This window comes from Coenobita brevimanus, chromosome 94 (genome assembly GCF_032717465.1).
Source record: "Coenobita brevimanus isolate Jiangsu-jjx chromosome 94, ASM3271746v2, whole genome shotgun sequence".
NCBI classification, from domain to species: Eukaryota; Metazoa; Arthropoda; class Malacostraca; order Decapoda; family Coenobitidae; genus Coenobita; species Coenobita brevimanus.
The window spans coordinates 20,428,642-20,451,082 of record NC_137047.1 but is presented as its reverse complement, the minus strand read 5'-3'; the positions used below and the strand labels follow the sequence as shown (position 1 = coordinate 20,451,082).

The 22,441-nt window shown below is 42.0% G+C and overlaps 1 protein-coding gene across 1 annotated transcript in view; it reads left to right on the top strand.

Annotated features, from left to right (window-relative positions):
* Positions 1–22,441, top strand: part of Girdin (protein girdin) — an 818,609-nt gene that overhangs the window by 435,674 nt on the left and 360,494 nt on the right. The window contains exon 6 of the mRNA XM_080282575.1: positions 236–357. Within this exon, the coding sequence (XP_080138701.1) occupies positions 236–357 (122 nt within the window). The remainder of the gene's footprint in view (positions 1–235; positions 358–22,441) is intronic.

The window sequence follows — 22,441 nt, the reverse complement described above, 5'->3', positions numbered from 1 at the left end:
TTTTTTTATATCTGGTAAACATTCCTGCTCAGCTCATAGTCACAAAGCTCAGAAGTTCAAATTTTGGATTCCTTCCCTTGTGAACTTTTGAAAATGTCCTAAATAACTTGTTTTCAAATAATATTTCCTTTCCTTTCCACTCCCTCATTCTTAAAGTTGGACCCCTTCTTATTAATTCCTATCTTTATCAGCATAGCCTCATACATCTACATCTCTCCCTCCTACATTCCTTCAGGAGTTGCTGCGGGTGCTATGTGGCGAAGGTGACGACGAGGAGGCAGCACAGGAGAGCGTCCACCACCTGGGAGTACAGCTGGCTGACTGCAAAGCTCAGCTTAGACGTCTGCGGCAGGAATAGTGAGTATTGTAAAAGGAAGACAAGAGTGCTAGGAGAAGAGTGTGGGGGCCGGGTGTGGGTGTAAGAGGAGGGCAGTTTGGATAAGTAGAGGAGATGTTTTGGGTGGAGGTACATGTAGGAACTGAGTAGGTGAGGGTTGTATTTGGATAAGTAGCAATTTTTTTTTTTTTTTTTATGCGAGGAAGAAGGAACCAAAGGCCCGCAATAACAATTCCCTCCAAGAAAAAACAAAATACAGTAGAGAGCCAAATTCAAGATCCATTCATTTTGAGATGCCTGGACACACTGCGTGTGAAAGACTGGAGATCATAGGCAGCAGGAAATACAGACAGAGGGAGACAGTTCCAGAGTTGCCCTGTTGCATAAATGAAGGACTGGGAGTAACGGTTAACTCTTGCATTAGAGAGTTGGACAGAAAAGAGATGAGAGTTTGCTGCTAGACGGGTGCTACGCGCCCGTTGTAAAGGTGGAGGAATGCATGCATACAGTTCAGAGGAGCAGTGACCATTAAAGTAGCGATAGAATAGAGATAAATATGCAACAGTGCGACAAAGAGACAGAGGTTGAAGGGAGTCAGTAAAAGGAGGAGAGTTAATGAGACGAAAAGCCTTTGACTCCACCCTATTGAGAAGAGCTGTATGTGGGGAGACTCCCCACACATGAGTGTTGTACTCCACACAGGAGCGATAAAACCCCTGTATAGAGTCAACAATTGTGCGGGGGTAAAGAAAGAACGGAGTCGGCTTAGCACACCTAATCTCTTGGACGCAGATTTTACAAGAGACGTCATATGATCTTTCCAAGATAAGTCCTGAGTAATTGAAGCCCCAAGCATGTTCAAGGATGATGAAGGATTAAACTGAATATTATTAAACAGTAGTGGGTATACCTGTGGAAGATTTTGTCGGGTTGATAGGTGTAAGAACTGAGTCATAGATGCATTAAAAACAACCAGATTATTTATACCCCAATCAGAGATACGAGCCAAATCAGTCATTAGGTGTGCCATAGCCTCATCCCTTGTCTGTTGAAGTAACTGCTGAGATGGGCGTTGTGGGAACCGAATGGAAAGGTGAAGGGTGGAGTCATCAGCGTATGAGTGGATAGGGTTAGATGTACAGCTTAGAAGATCATTGACGAATAAAAGGTAGAGAGTTGGTGATAGGACAGAGCCCTGAGGAACATCACTGTTGATAGATCTTGGAGAAGAACGGTGGCCGTCTACAACAGCGACTATAGAACGACCAGAAAGGAAGCTGCACAGATAGAAGGATAGAAACCGTAAGAAGGCAGTTTGGACATTAAAGATTTATGCCAGACTCGATCGAAAGCCTTTGAGATGTCAAGTGCAATGGCAAAGTTTTCGCCAAAGTCCCGAAAGGAGGATGACCAGGAGTCTGAAAGGTAGATGAGAAGATCGCCAGTGGAGCGTCCCTGACGGAACCCGTACTGACGATCAGAAAGAAGGTTGTGATATGAAAGATGCCTTAAAATTTTTCTATTCAGAATTGACTCGAAAACTTTTGAAATACAGAACGTTAAAGCAATTGGACGATAGTTGGAGGGTTGGGAATGGTCACCCTTCTTTGAGACTGGCTGAATGAGTGCAAACTTCCAGCAAGAAGGAAAGGTACAGGTTGACAGACAAAGGCGAAAGAGTTTGCCTAGGCAGGGTGTAAGCACAGAAGCACAGTTCCTGTGAACAACAGGAGTGACTCCATCAGGCCCATATGCCTTGTTAGTATTGAGGCCAGTGATGGCAGAAAATACATCGGCTGAAGAAATTTTAATGTCAGCCATGAGGAAGTCAGAGGAGGGAAGTGATGGAGGAACAGCACCGGAATCGTCTAAGAAAGGTATGTACAGTAGATTGGTCGTTAGTATAAAACAAGAACACCGTAAGCATGGCCGCTATCATATATTAGTCGTGTTGCGACGCAAGTAACTATAATAATAAATGCAAATGTGTAAATCAGCAAACTGGTACTTGGTCATCAAAGGGGTTGGTCCCAGTTTGAGATTTCAGGCCCGTAAGCATTAAACGGTACGAGTATACTGTTTGTTTGAAGTTAAAGCTATGAAGGAAGACGGGACGTGAAATACTGCCCGCAAACGTCATCACAGGCAACGAAAACAATGGAGAGGAAACCAAATATAATCTCAGTTCCTTTGAAGATGTTTGGATACATTGCTTTTCAAAGACTGGCTGTAGACTGGAGGGCAAAACTAACGTGTTGTGAATAATGAAGGATGAAAATGGCGGTTAACGTGTGTGTGTGTGTGTGTGTGTGTGTGTGTGTGTGTGTGTGTGTGTGTGTGTGTGTGTGTGTGTGTGTGTGTGTGTGCGTGCGTGCGTGCGTGACCCCTCAGTAAAGGGCAGCGCAAAGAGTATGCAGTGCATCAGCGATAGTAGAATAATACATCGTCTCGGAGAGAGAGAGAGAGAGAGAAAATCGAGGGATTTGATGGTGAGGACAAGAGTTGAAGAAGCGAAAAATTCATTGAATATGCCCTGTGGAAAAAAAAAAAAAAATGTTTTAGGAGAACCCTCCCCCCTCCTGGCACACAGAAGCGAATATGCCCTCTATATGGAGTTAACAGCTGTCAGATGTTATTGTCCTTCTACCTTAGCTTGACACAGGCTTTCGTCATTTCGCAGCTTACTTCACAGAGTTCATTGGCACAAAAAGGTAATATTTTGGCTCTGCATCCTTTCTATAGCATTTCTTCGTTATTAGCAACATATTCAAATGTTAAACTATTGTTTCAGGTCACAGCTCAAGATGGAAAGATACCATTTTAAGGCCCAATACAGCAACAAAACTCTGAGTCAGTCTAGCACAAAGGAAATTAGTAGCATGTATATCAAGAAAAATAATGTGAGCTTTTCAAAAATTATTAGGAGGCGCAGAAACATCAGAAACAACGTATTTAGTGAACAGAAAAAGTGTGATGGAAAAGACGAGGTGATGAAACAGATACAGAGGAGACCGAAAAAGAACATCACGTCCACAGACAGTAGAAAAAGGGATTGCGTAAGAAAAAAGTGCGGTCGTTGACGTGAGGAATCCAGACAGAAAAATGTGTATGAAAATGTTTGCGTTTAACCTCAAGTTTGTGTGTGTGTGTGTGTGTGTGTGTGTGTGTGTGTGTGTGTGTGTGTGTGTGTGTGTGTGTGTGTGTGTGTGTGTGTGTGTATTTTGTCGATTTTATTTCGTATATGTTTTTTCCCTCCATTCATGCTTTCCCTCTTTTATCCTCTTTGAACGATTTCCTTCACTCCACTTTCTCTCTTTTTCTTCTCTTTTCTCGTTCCTTCTTTCCGTACCTCCTCACCCACTTACTTCTTTCTTCCCCTCTTTCTTTCCTTCTCTCTCCTCTCCCCTCCCCACTTCGTACTTCCTTCTCCTGTTCCTTCCTTCTTCCATCTCCATTTATCTTTTCTCTTTCCCTGATCGTTCTTTTTATCATTTTCCGCTCCATTTTGTCCGTGTCTCCTCTTTACTCCCCTCCTCTCCTTCGTCTTCTCCATTTCTCTCCTTTCGTGCCCTTGTCTTCCCTTCTCCATTTTCCTCGTTATTGCTCCCATTTCCTATCTCTCGTCTCCCCCCTCCCCTTCGCCCTCTTTTCCCTTTCCGCATCCTTTTTCATCTCCTTGCCTCTTTCCTTTCCCTTCCCTGTTTTCTCCCTTGCTTGATTTTCGTTTCCGTTTTCATCCTTATTTATCATATATTCTTGTCTCCTCTTCTTCCTTTTCAAGCCTTTCTTTTCCTTCAGTTTCTTGTTTTCTCCTGTTTCCTCTCCATTGTGTCCCATTTTTTCCATTTTCCTCCCGTCTCCATTTCCGTTTCTCTCATTTCTCCGTTTTCCCATCCCTCTCGTCTTCCTTCCCCTCTGTACAAGTCCTTCCTGATTAAATTAAATTGTTTGTTGATAGCAATTATTAACTCCAAGAAATACTGTTGTGCTGCGACGTGTAATGGAGAGTGTTTCAGACCCCTCCAGTACGAGGGGTTCTTTCTGAAATTAATGAAATAATCTGGTGATATGAAAAGTTTGAATGAATACCTTAATGAAGACAAGGGTGTTATACAAGGTAAGTAAATAAGTAAATAGATAGAAAGGGTGTTATTGCACGTACGTGGTGAATGGAGATTTTCTAATTTCTTCACACCGAGAGGTGTTAACTAAAAGGAAACTCCCCATCGATGGAAAGAGGGAAATTAAAATGGATGTTATTGTACCGTGGAACAAGAGGTCCTTTCTAAAACTATTGAAATCTGTGTCTGGGTTGCATGAAATTCCTTGAGTCTTTGGATTAGAAACGAAACCTCTTTGGTTACCAGTTTAGCCATCCCTACAGTTTGACTCGGCCGTCATTTGAGCGGACAGCGGGTTAGGGATCTCTGTCAGGTGAAAACACATCTCCTGTAGTGACAGCAGGAATGAATGGGTTTAAATTTCCCTTTCTCCTCTGTAACACAATCTTCATGACTTCCCCAGACGTTGTTGTACTCCACAGTTTTATTTCTTTGGTATCACAGGTGTAGCAGGCAGGTGTGGTTAGGTGTCAGAGAGAGAGAGAGAGAGAGAGAGAGAGAGAGAGAGAGAGAGCAAAAATTATGGGGTGGGGATATATAATGAGGGACTCACATAGAAGGGAGAAAAAGGATGGAAATGAGGGAGAAGGAAAACGAAAACGGGGTTAAGAGGCGGAGGTCAGAGGTCTCCATGGCATGAGAGAGAGAGAGAGAGAGAGAGAGAGAGAACTCTCGAGTGTATAATTAGTTCCAGCGACAAGGAATTGAAAGGGATCGCGGAGGGAAGAGAAGGGGATGGAGTTAGGGAAGAAAAAGGGTTGATGGAGAGAAAAAAGAGGGTTGATGGAGGGAAGAGAAAGGGATGGAGGAAGGGAAGAGAAGGCTGATGGAGGAAGAAGAAAGGGTTGATGGAAGGACGAGATCGGAGGAAAGGGAGAAAATGGTTGATGGAGGAAAGGAAAAGGGATAATGGCGAGAAAAGAGAGGATTGATGGAGGGAAGAGTGGTTGGAGGAAAGGAAGAAAAGAGGCTGATAGAGGGAAAACAGAGGGTTGATGGAGTGAAGAGGGAGAGTTGATGATGGTTGATGGAGGGTTGAGTAGAAGGAATAAGAGGGGCTGCCGGGAGGGAAATTTAGTGGCAGCCTGCAGTAACATACAAGCTGCTATGAGTCAGTTGCATAAAATCCTCAGGCATCAGCTGGAATACACTATTTAGAGTTGTCTCGACCATGATGGGGTTGTGACAACAGTACTGACACTCATACTCGTTGACTCAGTTCAATAAAATCGTATGTTACCAACGAAATGTATTGCTAAAGTTATCCCAACCTTGAGGGAAGTCATCTGAATAGACAACATCAATCGGGCTGTGAGTTGAGTAGTAGAGGAAATGCCTGAAGGGGGCAGTGGCGTGAGACCACAGACAGGGCCACAGGTAATGGGGTGAGGGGGTGCAAGACGTTGCTGGGAGGAAATGCTTGCCGAATTAAAATTCAAGAAAATTACAGTGCTTTTTTTCTAACTATCCTAATTTCTTACAATCTAGCTGTCCCACTCTAATCTTAAAATATTCAGTGTTCAGAATACTTACATAACTACGTGAAAACATACATAATTACATGAAAATTTACATATCCATTTGAAAACGTTCATAACCACGTGAAAACATAAATAACCACATGAAAACATAGATGTCTTACCGTATCGTTTATGGAAGCACCACCATGCTTGCCTGTGTCGACCTTCATCACCTAATGGCGGCTTTCCAAGTTGCTCGATTTCTGGCAGCCTCTCTTTTCAGTCCCTTAGCCCACATATACTTGTACATACGAAAACTTAAATATTGACGTGAAAGCTAACATATCCACATGACAGTATACACTTCCACGTGAAAACATACATACTGTATCCACATAAAACTTTTATATCCATATGAAATCTTACATACCATATAAAACTTCTACATCCACATCAGACTTACATATTCATATGAAAACTTCCACATCCACATGAAGGCGTACATATCCACATGAAAACGCACATATCCACATGAAATCGCACATATCCACATGAAATCGCACATATCCACATGAAAACGTCCACATCCACATGAAAACGTACATATCCACAAAAGCATACATATCCACTTGAAGACTTCCACATGAAAACAGACATATCAGTATAAAAGCATGGCCACATAAAAACTAACATATCTACATAAAAACACGTCCGTCATTACAGCAAAACTTACATATCCGCATGAAAACTTACCATGCATGTCCACGTGAAAAAAAAAAAAAAAAAGTACAAGCGCACGAAAATACACACACGGTCGTTTAAAGCGCACATAAAATTCTTGCCACTCATGAATACGCTCATAAAACGGCACACTTTACTGTTGTCATGGCGACGCTGCAGCAACACAAAGAGGCCATAACTTAAGAGATCACGCCCGCAACTTATCCCGTTTTCTCGTGGCCCGCGAGTGGTAATTACACGACCTGCTTGACTCTGATTACGCTGTTTGCTGGGATATTACATTTTTTTTTTTTTTTTTTTTAGGAATTAGCGTGTGTGTGTGTGTGTGTGTGTGTGTGTGTGTGTGTGTGTGTGTGTGTGTGTGTGTGTGTGTGTGTGTGGTCCCTCCAGCCTTCCTTCCTGATCATTAATCTCATCTTTAATCCGTCAGTGTAATTTTTCATCAGTTCGCTGTTATTTTTATCCACTTGTCATTGCATCCCGATTCCCTAGTCTTTATTTCCCCATCATCATATCCTGTATATTTTACCTCTCTGCGGTTGCGTGTTTTTTCCCTGCATAACGTCCATCGCTCTTATTATCTTCGCATTGGTGCATCTTTTCCGGGTTTTCTGAAGTTTTTGTTTAAATTTTTCCAATCCTTTTTTTTTTTAATCATACCCTCTAACATATACTTTCTCCTTTCCACCTCCTGTCTTCGCCGCCCCGCCCTCCCCGTTTACCCTCCTTCCCTTCCCGTCTCATGCTTTTCGATCCCTCAGTTTCAATTTTCCTCCCGCCCTTTTCCCACTCGCCATTCATTTCCTTCCACCCAAACCCTCCTCCCTCCTCTCTCACCTGCGTCTGTTCCCTTCCCGGGGCTGTGATTCCTCCCCCTTCTCTCCTCCCTCCCTTCTCTCTCCTCCCTCCCTACCCTCTCCTCCCTGCTGTTCTCTCTTTCCTCCCCTCTTCTGTCCTTCCTATCTTTTCTCTTGTCTCCCCACGTCTCGCGTCTTTCCTAATTCACTTATTAGCCGGAAATACCTATGGGTGGACCAGCTGTCTCCAGGGTTAGGAGAGAGAGAGAGAGAGAGAGAGATTTTCTTTTCAAGTTACGTATTGTTTAATGAAACTGTTAAGTTTTGCAGGATTTTTTTTTTCTCATTGTGGGATTTTACATTTTCTGTCATGATGAGACCTTGCTTGTTATAGTGACAGTTTTATAGCTTTCGTCATAGGAGGATTACGTTCGTATACTTTCCACAGTGGCAGAATTGTGTATTTTCTGGCATGACGGTATATTACATTTTCCCATGTTTGTGGGGGCGTTAAATATCTTTCAGGCCAGGGTTTATCATTTCATGTGAAAGGATTTTCGTTATCTACTTATGTAGTCGTTTATAACAAAGAACACCTATTCTATTACATACTACATATTATTGTGTTGCATCTGTGTGTCATATTGGTCTTACGACTGGAGGTCTTAAGCTGGGGCAAAGACGGACCGTGAAAAAGTGTTCAAGAGTTGTGAACAGTTTTGTATATGAAACGTTGAGAGTACCAAATCGTATGTTAGGGAATAAATCAAATTTGGGGTCAGAATATGTGGTAAGATAGGTGTTGTGTGCCACCTTGGACAAGGGGAAATAAGTGGCAGCACTAATAAAGAAAGACATGCATCATTGTGCCTAAGAAAGAGACACTGGAGGACGTTAGTGAAAGGAGGTGAGCTGATGAGACATAAACTTTGACTTCACCCTACCATGGGTCGAATCAGATCTCTGGACAAAACCAGCATCTGCACGGTTGGAGAAAACACAAAGTAGGTTTAGCACATTTAGCTCCTGAGAGTACCAAGAGATGTTGGATTGATGTGCGTTGTTGAAAGCAATATGAGTTACCCCTTTGGACGATTTTAGTGATTGGAAAGATGGGTAATTAAGTTTTACAGACGTACAAAAAAAAAAAAAAAACACGACTCCCCTCACCCTCCCATTTAGATGTGATAAATAAGCCAGAAGTTAGTTATAATGTAGCCTCATTGTGTAAGTTGTAATGACTGTTGTGATTAGGTGGAATCATTGTCTTATGAATGGATAGTGTTAAGTGGACATTTCATTTGATCATCAGTGAATAAAAGGAGTTGGTGAAACGACAGAACTCTGAGAGACACCGCCTCAGTAGCCTTGGGATTAAAAACGCAGTGGGCGTCTGTAACATCAGAAATAGATCGACGCATACTTGAAAGGAAGTACATATAAAAGGATACAAACCGTACAAGGATAGCTGGAAGTTAAATAACTGTGCGTGACTATGTAAAGTCCATGCACGTGCTCAATATAGTGACAAGCTTCACCGAATTTCCAAAAGTAGAATGAACAGGAATGTAAAGGGACAGTAACAAATCACCATTGGATCATCTGTTATGACCTCGAAATGGTCTTGTTGGGATGTAGAGAGGCCGCTGCTGGGGACGTTTATGCTTTCTTAATAATCCATTTTGAGTTGATATTTTCCCTCATCGCTCAGGTAGCATCCATTTTAGTGTATTCTTGCTACTTTGACGATTTTATTCGGCATGGGAAAGGTCTCTCGTATTTAAGGGGCTACTGGAAACTATTTCTACCTCCAGTTCGAAAAATCTCCCCTAAGGTAAGTTGAAGCGCCCTAAGATCGCAAGAATAACCAATGAAATGCATTATCAGAGTGAATTGTTTGTAGACTGTGAAAAGTGCGTTGCGTGTGTAGGTTTAGCTTAAATCGTGAAAGTGAAGATGTTGAACTGCTTATAAGGTCAATGAAACACAGAAAAATGTTGGCAAAGGAAGATGACTAAGGGTTGAGATCCTGTTGGTCGGTGAAAAGAAACCTCCAGCACTTTACGTTTGTAGTTTCTCCTACTTATATGATTCCCACTTCCTGTTTGTGGATCTTACTCACTTCTTTGAAATAGCTTTGCAGAGGGAATTTAAGCGATGATGATGTCACTTTGTTAGGATGTGAACTCGATTGCAGAAGGTTAATGGTCAAAATATTCCTTAACCGAAGTAACATGTTGTTTGGTGATTGTAGTATTTAGTTATGTAGAAACAGACGATTAAACAAACATTCAGACAAATGCACAGACTTATTGATTGGGGTATACAGTGCTTAGGAGCTGAATATTACAGTTCTCTCTCTCTCTCTCTCACTGTATAGTATATATATATATATATATATATATATATATATATATATATATATATATATCATCAGCCGTTTGAGTATCCACTGCAGGACCAGCCTATCCTGACCGAAGTCGGGATGATACAGCCAATGTATCTCTACCAAGTGGCTTAGGCTGTCTGGTAGAGATTGTATGTGGGGTGAGAAGTGCTTGTAAGTGTAATGGTAGTGTTGTAGTGGCTTTGGATGTGTGTGTAGTCTGTGAACCGAGTGTAATCGGCCCGCGCAAGCCGACTGGGTGCAAGCATACTTTATAGTAAGCGACACTGGTTCGACCACAGCACCCCTTGTGTCCGTCAATGCAGTACGTGGCCGGGTGAACACTCCCAAAGTTTATTACCCTGGCTGGGCGCGAACTCTGGTTCACCGGTGTACGAAACGCACACTCTACCACTGTACCACAGAACATATATATATATATATATATATATATATATATATATATATATATATATATATATATATATATATAAAAGAGGCAGTGCGCCCTGTCACACATACATGACTCTAAAGCCAGCGTCACACTGGGCAGAAAACGGCTAACATGTTAGCCGTTTTTGCGAGCCAAATGACCAACAGTCAGTGGGATTCACCTTGCTAGGTGGTTTGTTGCTGTGATAATGACTTAAATGAGCTAAATATAATTTTTCAACATGTTTTAAAATGTGAATGAAATATCTAATTAGAGCAGGAGGTAAGATTAAATGAAAGCGGCTCACGAAAGTGGCTTACATGTTAGCCACTTTTGCTCAGTGTGACTCCGCCGTGTGAGAGTTTGGGATGGTGGTGTTGGTGGTGGTGGTGGCGTCCCCGTGACAAATGATTCACTAACAACCTGGCAGTGACACCATCAGTACCTACTACCCAGGATAAATGGAGCCTTAACTACCACAGCCTTACACACACCACACCACTATCACCCAGTGTGTGTGGCCTGGTGCCTGCACGGGGTACACCCACCACGGTTATGGTAGAAGATACACTCAACAAAGAAGTGTGGGTACTCGTAGGTCCGTGAAATTGGTTGTGAGCGATATTTTTCAATATTTTTTGGTGTCTGGAAATTCTTAGTTCCTAGAAATTATTACTGATGCCAGATGATTATATTTTATTCCATGTTTTATTAATGGTACCCTATATATTATATCCTGGCTACTGCTTGATAATTGTATTCTAAGCAAATTAACCCCTGGAAGTCAGGGGATTAAGAGACGTCTCGATTAATTGGTAACATCTTAAAAGATAATTTATGGATATTAAAATACCTACCGGACTTTGTCTCATATTTTTTAATAAATGTTCAAATACAAGGATAGTTTTGTGGGTCGACCGAAGTGTCCTGGACGGATAGGGTATATGCGCACTTCATGGTAGTCAGGAGATGATTCCGGTAATAATAATAGTAATAATAATAATAATAATAATCTATCTATCTATAGCCCGGCTCCCTAATCCCGCAAAGGGTGGCCGCAGACAAAACGCCTCCAAGTCGCTCTGTCACCCACCATTTGACTACCCTCCCCCCAGCTCACCCCCCCTCCCTCATATACCTCTCAACTCCATCCCTCCACCTCATCCTCGGTCTACCCCTCCCTCTCCCTCCCTCCACCTCACCTACATACACCCTCTTAGCCAGTCTTTCATTCTCCATTCTCTCCACATGCCCAAACCACCTTAGTGTATTTCTCCTAATCTTCTCAACAACATCCACATCCACCCCACAACGTTCCTTCACTTCTTCATTCGTCAACCTGTCCCTCCATGTCACTCCACATGCTCCTATCAAGTAACTCATTTCCATTGCTCACACTCTTGACTTGTTCCCCTCTTGCAAGGTCCACGCCTCTCTTCCATACGTCAGGGTAGAGATCACAATACTATCATGCAGTGACTTCTTAACTTCCATACTCACCTCCCTATTTCTAATCACTGCTTTCAGTGAACCAACAACCTTCCTTCCCTGCTGTACCCTTTCACGCACTTCATCCCCCAAAGTTCCATCCTTACTCATCACACTACCCAAGTACTTGAATGCACTCACATTCTCCATATCCTCACCATCCAACCTCACTGCACACTCTGTGACTTCATTCCTCTCAAACACCATAACTTTACTTTTGTTTACATTAACTTTCAGCTTCCTCCTCCTACACACTGTCCCAAATTCATTCACCAAACCTTGCAACTCCCATTCATCTTCATTCAACAATACTGTATCATCAGCAAACAGCAACACCGTAATCTTCCAAATCTCACCCTCATTCATTAGAGCCACCCCCACATCCACTGCCCTACCTTGCACCTCCTTTACAACCCCATCCATGTATATATTAAACAGCCATGGAGACATCACACAACCCTGTTTCAGTCCCACATTGAGATCAAAGAACTCACTCAGCTCACCATCCACTCGCACCGTAGCCCTAGCTCCTTCGTTCATACTCTTCACAGCATTCAACAATTTCCCATCCACTCCATATATTCTTAATACTTTCCACATACCTTGCCTATCTATTCTGTCATAAGCTTTCTCCAAGTCCATGAAGGCAGCATACACTTTCTTTCCCTTCTCTAGATACATCTCCACTAAACATCTTAGAACAAATATCTGATCTACACACCCTTTTCCCTTCCTAATCCCCCTTGTTCTTCTCCAACTAGCTCCTCTGTCAAACGCCTAACCCTATCAATGAGTATTCTGCCATATATTTTGCCAGTCACACTAAGAAGGCAAATACCCCTATGGTTACCACATACTTCTCTCTCCCCTTTTCCTTTGTATAAAGGAACAATTATACCTGATTTCCAGTCCTCTGGAACTCTTCCCTCTTCCCAAGCCAATCTACACAACTTCCAAATCCACTCCACAACAATCTCACCCCCATACCTCAGCATTTCACCACACACTCCATCAATTCCTGGGGCCTTTCCCAACTTGATCTTCTTCATTGCTTCCACTACTTCCGCCCTACTGATCTCTTCCTTCCTCCTCTCATCTCTTCTTCTCCCAGCCATTCCCCAACCACTTATACTCTCACTGCTCTCACTCCCTACATTCAACAAATCCTCAAAGTGCTCCTTCCATCTCAATTTCTCTCTCTTCTCCACCAACAATATATTATTCCTGTCTTTCACTCTCCTACTATTTCCCTTTTCTCACTGCCTTACTTTCTTTACCTCCTTCCAAAACAATTTCTTACTTTCCCTCCATTTCACACTCAGATTCCTCCCAAACTCTTCATCCACTTTCTTCTTACTCTCCTTCACCAGTCTCTTAACCTCCCTTCTCCTGCTCACATATACCTCTCTCTTCTCTCTCTTATCTTCTCCCCTACCTCTACTCGCTAACTATTCACTATATGCCTTCTTCTTTTGTTCCACAGCTTGTTTCACCTCATCATTCCACCATGCTGTCCCTTGCACACCCTTGCATCTCCTCCTCACTCCACAAACCACCTCACACGCTGCGCCTATCTCTTCCGTAAATATCTTACATACGTCTTCCACCCCTTCCATCTGCTCTAGCTCATACCTTCCCAATCTTTCTTCCACTATGCTCTTATACTCTGCTATTTTCTCACTCTCTTGCAAATTCTCCACTCTTCTCACAGGAGCTGTTTCGTCCTGTCTTCCCCTTCGTCTCCTCAACCATTTTCTTTGCAGCTTTACCTTGGCCATCACTAAGTGATGGTCCGAGACTCCATTCCCCTACCCTCTCCACATTCTTGCATCCAACACTTGTCTTCTCATTCGCTCATCCACACACGTTCAACAAGTTCACCATCCATCCTCCTCATTACCCTCCATGTATACCGGTGGATCATCTTATGTCGAAAGTAGGTGTTGGCTATTGCCAACCCCATACCAGCACAGATGTCCACCAAAGCACTACCATTCCCATCTACTTCAGCTGGAACACCCCACTGACCAACCACTCCATCCACTCGTACATTCCCAACTTTGCCATTCATGTCTCCAATCAAAAGCACTCTCTCGCTCCTCTCAAATTTGTCCATACATGCTTCTACTCTCGCCCAAAACTCATCTTTCACTCTTGCCACTCGGTTCTCTGTTGGAGCATACACACATACAGTACAATCGCCCACGCTCTCTTATATTCTCCTTCCACTTCTTGCTTATCATCAGACATACTCCCTCTCTTGCCCTCTCATTCTTATTAACTTCCGCACATATACCTAAACCATATTCCCATTCTCTCACCCTTTCACCTTTCCAGTTAGTTCAGTCAATCCACAAAAATCCATTCTTGCATCCTCAAGCACGTGAACAATCTCTCTTTCACTTCATCATTCACTCCTCTCACATTCCACGTTCCTACCCTCAGAATGTCCTTTGTCCGTTCCTTAGTCGTCAACGTTTGGTCCGTCCTGGTCCGAGGCGCTTTATTCGCTTGTTTAGTTAGTTCTTTTTACGGGGTGGTGCACTAACCCATCACCAACTCTTTTAGTCGCCTCGTACGACAAGCAGGGATACTGGGGGAGTACTCTTGAAACCCCACTACCCGCAGGGGGAAATAATAAGAATAAGAATATTATCAATTTCTCATTGTCTCATCAATCAATCATTTCCTGTGGCACCCTCGGGGATGCATAGGGCCTCGATGAACTCACACCACCACATCCTATCTTGTGCTAACTCCTCAAGATCTCCCCAACACTCATCTCCAGCTTCCTGTCTCATTGTCCTCACCCACGTCTCTTTTGGCCTTCCTCTACCTCTCCTACCAAGTGCCACCCACCCTGGTGTACCTCGTACTATTCCCTGTCTCCTATACACATGTCCTAGCCACTTCCATCGTGAGAATCTAACATATTCATCGATCGGCTGCACTCCCGTTATTTCTCTAATTCTACTATTTGGTATCCTTTCCCACCACTTAACTCCTAATATTCTTCTAAGTGCTTTATTTTCAAACACCAAGAATTTATTTTCCATAGTCACTGTGCTGTACCAAGACTCGTGTCCATAAATTAAGATACTCCTAACCATTACCTTATAAAGTTTGATTTTTGTATGCACAGAGAAATTGTTATTATTCCAAATATTTTTAAGCATTCCCATTGCCTGATTAGCCTTCTTTAACCTTTCCTCGAATTCAAAGTTCAAAGAACCATCCTTGGCTAAATAAGTACCTAAATATTTAAACCTATCAACTTGCTTTACAACCATACCTCCAATTACACATTCCTGCGCATTTTCCATATTCATATTGATTATTTCAGTTTTTCCACAATTAATAACCAAACCCACCTTGCGACCTTCACTCACCAAACAGTCCAACACTCTCTGCATCTCTTCTGGCCCATCACAAATCAAAACTATATCATCTGCATAATCTAAATCCAAAAGTTTCCTGTTCTCTCCCCAAAGTATACCTGCACTGGTTTCTGTTCCAACGCGTTTCATAATGTAATCAATGACCAATATAAATAGTAAAGGCGATAGAACACCACCTTGAATTACTCCGGACTTGACTTCAAACGAATCACTCAGACAACCATCAACCATCACTTTACAAAATGTGTCCTCATGCATGTTCATAATGACCCTCACAAACTCCTCTGGTATTCCATAATGTCTCATGATCTTCCCCATAGTCTCTCTCGAAACACTATCAAAAGCCTTTTCAAAATCAACAAAACAAAGACTTAACGGTACTCTCATTTCATTAACTTGCTGCATCAAATGCCTAACTATAAAGATCTGATCATTGCAACCACGTCCCTTTCTAAAACCAGCCTGTTCATCCCTCAGAATACCCTCAACCACCGGCTCCAACCTATTTAACAACACTCTACTGAAAACTTTCAAAGCTATCGGTGACAAAGAGATTCCCCTCCAATTACCACATTCACTCAGGTCTCCCTTCTTCGGAACTTTAACAATTACACCATTCTTCCAAACTGATGGTAGTAACCCCGTCACCCATATCTTATTGAATAGCTTGGTCAAGATCATTATTAATCTATCCCCCTCCACCTTAAACATTTCCGGAAATAAACCATCCTCCCCTGGTGCCTTATTATTCTTTAACTGTTTTACTGCTTTCTCCACTTCTGCAAGCCTCAACTCTCCTGTTTCTATATTTAAATCTTCCTGAGCAGACGGTATATCCTCTTCTGGTGGTATTGGTCTATTAAGAACTGTCTCAAAATGCTCTTTCCATCTATTTTTAATATCTCCATCTTTGGTCAATAAATTTCCTTCCCTGTCTCTAACTGGTATTTCCTTGCGTTTACCTGCATTACCACTCAGTTCTCTAATCGATTCATATGCTATTCTTTGACTCTGTCCATCATTTTTGTTTATTAAGATTTCAGTCTCTGCAACCTTTTCATCCACACATCTTCTTTTATCTCTCCTAGCTAACCTTCTTACTTCTGAATTCAAACTCCAGTACGCAGCTCTTGCTAATTCAATCTCTCGTTCATCAACGCATTGCATCTCACTCCTCAATTTAGCCTCACCTCTCTTTTTTATCATATCCCACGTTTCCTCTGATATCCATTTCTTTCTCCTGAATCTATGTCTCCTTCCAATCGTACATTCAGCAGTCTCATGCAAAACTTTGTTCACATCCTCCCACATCTCATCTACACTTCTCTCCCCATCTTCCAACGTTTCCAACACCAAAAACCTATTTCTGCATTCTAATCTGAATTCCTCCTTTTCTTCTCCTTCCCTTCTAAGCTTAACAATATCGTATCTACCAACACCAGATTTTTCCTTCTTCTGATTTTTAAGTTTAAACCTTATTTTTGCAATGCTGAGTTGATGGTCACTACCAATATCCGCTCCCCGTTTAACATGAACATCTAGCAGAGAACTTCTATGCCTCCTACTGATAGCGATGTGATCAATCTGATTTTTATATTTTCCACACGGCGACACCCAAGTTGTCTTGTGTATATTGCAATGCTGAAAGAGTGTGCCCCCGATGACTAAGTCATTTGCTAGACAGAAGCTTCCAAACCTCACTCCGTTTTCACTCATCCTACTACCAACTCCCATCTTACCCATACATGCCTCAAATCCCTCATTTGAACAGCCCATTACTGCATTAAAGTCTCCAACGCAGATCAAAACATCATGTCTAGGTACCCTTCCTACTCCTTCTTGCAACTTTTCATAAAATGTGTCTTTCCTTTCATCGAGTGCATCATTAGTAGGTGCATAACACACAAACAGACTGATGTTGCCATGATTTGATTTAAACCGTGCGTATAACAATCGCTCATCTACAGGATACCACTCACATAAAGCCTTATTTGCCTTACAACCCAGCAACAATCCTACTCCCTGATAATGCATTCCGTCCTGTCGACCAGATATCAATAAACGTATACCATCCACGCTCTCTTATATTCTCCTTCCACTTCTTGCTTATCATCAGACATACTCCCTCTCTTGCCCTCTCATTCTTATTAACTTCCGCACATATACCTAAACCATATTCCCATTCTCTCACCCTTTCACCTTTCCAGTTAGTTCAGTCAATCCACAAAAATCCATTCTTGCATCCTCAAGCACGTGAACAATCTCTCTTTCACTTCATCATTCACTCTCACATTCCACGTTCCTGCCCTCAGAATGTCCTTTGTCCGTTCCTTAGTCGTCAACGTTTGGTCCGTCCTGGTCCGAGGCGCTTTATTCGCTTGTTTAGTTAGTTCTTTTTACGGGGTGGTGCACTAACCCATCACCAACTCTTTTAGTCGCCTCGTACGACAAGCAGGGATACTGGGGGAGTACTCTTGAAACCCCACTACCCGCAGGGGGAAATAATAAGAATAAGAATAAGAATATTATCAATTTCTCATTGTCTCATATATATACATATATATATATATATATATATATATATATATATATATATATATATATATATATATATATATATATGTGTGTGTGTGTGTGTGTGTGTGTGTGTGTGTAAAATCATCCAGTCCTATTTTGCCCTATCAGGAGCATGGGGCCCTGGCGCTACGTTACTCATTCCCGGCATTTAAGGCAAGGACGACTAGCCTCGCTAATCCCTAAGTGGCGTTATATGGGCAGTAAACCTCAATTTCTTCTCGAATATAACCACTTACCTGCCCCATCAGGTTGGATCGCCGTAACTCTGTAGACTACCAGCCGTCTTGGGTATATGGTTACTACCCAGTGTAAGTAATAGTTCCCATGTTACAGGAAACCATTTGGCGTTTCATTGTCAAGTCACCAGAACGCAACACTGTATCCAATGAGTGGATGGTCGTCGCCCAACTTACCACGTTGTATGCCGTGTTAAATTGTTGGTAACTCCATATATCCTGTGTGTGTGTGTGTGTGTGTGTGTGTGTGTGTGTGTGTGTGTGTGTGTGTGTGTGTGTCTGTGTACGTGCGTGTAAAGTGGTGTGAATGATGAGTAAACTTGGAAGATGAGGATGATAAGGAATTGACAAGGGATGGACATATATGGGTAGAATATATTGAAGAACAGACACCTGACAGGGGTTGATAGTTCACTGATTGACCCCTATCCCACAAGTGTACGTATGTGAAGAGGATCTTTAAAAAAAATTAATCATAATAATAGTAATTAAGGTAGTGATGGGTTTTGTTCACGAGTTGGTGCCAAGATTTCGAAGGCTTAAATGATGTTAATGATTGTGTGGCCCATTGCACTGGCCTCGATGCTTGCGGTTCTACTTATTTGCTTTCGCATTCTTTGTGGATTCTGTCATACTCCATCTCGTAGGTGGAAATTAGGGCTAGTACGATAATAGTAATAATAATAATAATAATAATAATAATTATTATTATTATTATTATTATTATTATTAGGAAAAGTGTATGGTAGGATACTTACTGACAGAGTTAGAGAAAGAACAGAGAAATTAGTTGGAGAAGAACAGGGAGGCTTTAGGAAGGGAAGAGGTTGTGTAGATCAGATATTCATTCTTAGATCTTTAGTGGAAAAGTTTCTAGAGAAGGGAAAGAAGTTGTATGCGGCTTTCATGGATTTGGAGAAAGAATATGACAGGGTGGATAGACAAGGATTGTGGAAAGTATTAAGAATATATGGAGTAGATGGGAAGTTGTTGAATGCTGTGAAGAGTATGTACGATGGTGCGAAGGCTGCAGTGCGTGTGGATGGTGAACTAAGTGAATTTTTCTCTTTGAAAGTTGGGTTGAAACAGGGATGTGTCATGTCTCCATGGTTGTTCAATCTGTACATGGATGGGGTAATAAAAGAGGTACAAGGTAGGGTAGTGGATGTTGGAGTAGCCCTGGTGAGAGAGGATAGTGTTTGGAAACTCCCTGTACTGTTGTTTGCAGATGATACTGTGTTGTTGAGTGAAGACGAAGGGGAGCTGCAAGGCTTGGTGGATAAGTTTGGGAGAGTGTGTAAGAAACGGAATCTAAAGGTGAATATAGGGAAGAGTAAAGTGATGATCTTTGAGAGAGGTGAAGTCAGTGAATGTACTGCGAGGTTGGATGGTGAGGAATTGGAAAATGTGAGTACGTTTAAGTACTTGGGTAGTGTGATGAGTAAGGATGGAGGTTTGGAGGGTGAAGTGCATGAAAGGGTACAGCAGGGAAGAAAGGTTGCTGGTTCTTTGAAAGCAGTGATAAGAAACAGGGAAGTGAGCATGGAAGTGAAAAAGTTACTACATGACAGTATTGTGATACCAACTCTAACGTATGGAAGTGAAGCTTGGACGTTGTTGGAGGGACACAAGTCAAGAGTGAGAGCAGTGGAAATGAGTTACCTAAGAGGAGCCTGTGGAGTCACATGGAGAGACAGGCTGACGAATGAGGATATAAAGGAGCGTTGTGGTGTGGATGTGATAGGAAGCGTTATGAGGAACACACTGAGGTGGTTTGGCCATGTGGAGAGGATGGAGGGTGAAAGACTGACGAAGAGAGTGTATGTGAGTGAGGTGGAGGGGGGAAGAGGGAGGGGAAGGCCGAGGATGAGATGGAGAGATGGGGTGGAGAGGTATATGAGAGAGAGGGGTGTGAGTTGGGAGCAGGGCAGTGAAATGGCGGGGGACAGGGCGACTTGGAGGCGATTTGTTTGTGGCCACCCCAAACGGGATTGAGGCGTCTGGCAATAGATTGATAGATAGATTATTATTATTATTATTATTATTATTTATTATTATTATTATTATTATTGCTATTACTATTGTTATCATTATCATTATTATTATTATTATTATTATTATTATTATTATTTCTATAATCATCATATCATGTCGATGAAGCAGTGCCAGCGACCAGGCTGTCAGTGTTTGGTTTCGTGGTCTGCTGATGCCTTTGCCAAAGTGACTGCAACTTTGGAACATTTTGCATTTTATCTTACTTAGAAGTTAGAGTACAGTATGTTTTAGAAAATTCATTAATGGTGGTAAAGGAGGATGTTCTGCACTTATTATTATTACTAATGTTGTTGTTTTTGTTGTTGTTGCATGTTATATGACATTGATTCAGATGTTTGCGTCTGAAGGGTATACGTTCTCCCAAAGGTCTCTGTGTACTGTATGTACTGAACCAGAAAGTTTCATCAGTTTAAGGCAAACACAATATGTGACCAGCGTTTGCGTCGTCGTATAGTACACACACACACACACACAAAAAAAAAAAAGAAGAAGAAGAAGAAGAAAAGCTGCATTTCAAAACCAGTACATTGTATGACTTAGAGTGTGTTGGTCACGGCTCTCTATACACAAGAAGGCATCAACATTTCAGAGATTTATGGCTGATTGCATGTGGTGGTTACGTCAAAGCTGGGAGTCTTCAGGCGCTGAAAGACATCGACCTGACCCAAAAGTGCAAATTGTCGAACGGCACACAGGTTGGAGTTGCCCGCCAGGGGTCTGTGGGGGCGCTTGACAATGATAGAGCGGTGTTGAGGGCGGAATTCTTGCGGTTTAGAAAAGTCTTGATGAGAAGAAATGCGAACCGCCGTATCCTGAAAGGTGGAGGTCACAGGGAAAACGTATAGTGAACATAGTAAGTTTCAGGAGAAAAGTAGTACTGAACATGGAGGTTATAAGGGAAACATAAACCCATATACTGAACAAGAAGTTTACGACAAAAAAAAAAAAAAAATAGAATAAAGCTATAAACTGAACGTTGCTGGGTTACTGCGAAACGTACCGTAAGACAAAGAATACAGGTTGCAGCAAAAGTAAAGTTGTTCCAGCTGAAAAAGACATCGTGCAGCGATTAAGAGTTGCACGAGAACCATGGACTCCTAGCGTGAAAAATATTTCGCGTATACCTTTCGGAAGTAATAAAATCGGTCCTGCCTTGTGATGCTGAAGCCAGGCTGACAGAGTGAAAGCGCCCTGTTGTCATATGAGCACATGCTTAGTTCTTGAGATTAATAATGGAGATAGTTACAGAAGATTACTTAGATGTTACATTTGATTAAAGCTGCATTAAGCGGGTAAAACTCATTCTGTAAAGGCTACTCCACTGGAAAGACTAAAGCATATATTGTAACTTGTGAAAGTTAAGAGTTATACACTGAAGAAGTGAAACAATCATCTGACTGGCGAGTTAACCTAAAGAGGCAAAGAAGCATAATCGGAGAAACAAATACCCTGTAATAGAGCGTAATGTGTGTGTGTGTGTGTGTGTGTAGACAGAGATTGCTCAATTAATTGATAAAGATAGATAGATAAAATGATAGATATATTATGAAAACTATTGTAGAAAAAAGGAGCATCATTTGTATGATGCGGATTTTATTTTAGATGCTGGTACCCTAATTTTACATTGCGGTGTGTTCTTTTTCTTAACAGTAAATGATTCTGTAATTTACCGCAATATTATATGTTTGGTAGTTTTTGATCCCCCACCCCTACTTTCACCACTGTGTTCACGCCCATCAGCGTCTCGTGTTATCTTTTGGTTAGGAGTCAAGGTTCTACCCTCAGGGAAGTAGTTGCGGACGTAATAATGGTTCTCGTGGCCGGGTTTTTCATGCTGCCTCAATTTTTTTTCCACTGTGCAAAAGCCGATGTATCCAAGTAGCCACCAGTCCGTCAGCACCACACCCGCCTCCCCTCCCTCTCTCCCTCCTACTCCCTCTTCACTTCCTCCCTCTCCATTTCCTCTTCTCCTTCCCTGTTCCTCTCCTCCTTCCCTCGACCCAGGTATTTTTAACACAGTTCGTCAACTTTTCGCCGAGTTTGAAAACACGAGTCATAAGTTTGGAGGTCGACTTGCTTGTTCTGCCTACATGGTGGGAGTTGAATGAGAGTGTATGTTTGACCCTGTGTGTGTGTGTGTGTGTGTGTGTGTGTGTTTAAGGACTACAAAGTGCATTGTCTCAAATTTCCATTTGTCTTAGTATATGTGTTTTCAGTCTGGTGTAAACAAAGGTTCCCTCCTTACTGCATGTCATTTTCTTAGGCAGTTAATATGAAATGTCATCGATTTCGTGTATTATGTATCATCATCATCATCATCATCATCATCGTTAATGGCTTTGTATCCCACACTATGTACAATATGCCAAACCAACTCCAAATAAGAATAAATGATTAAAAAAGTATGTTTAG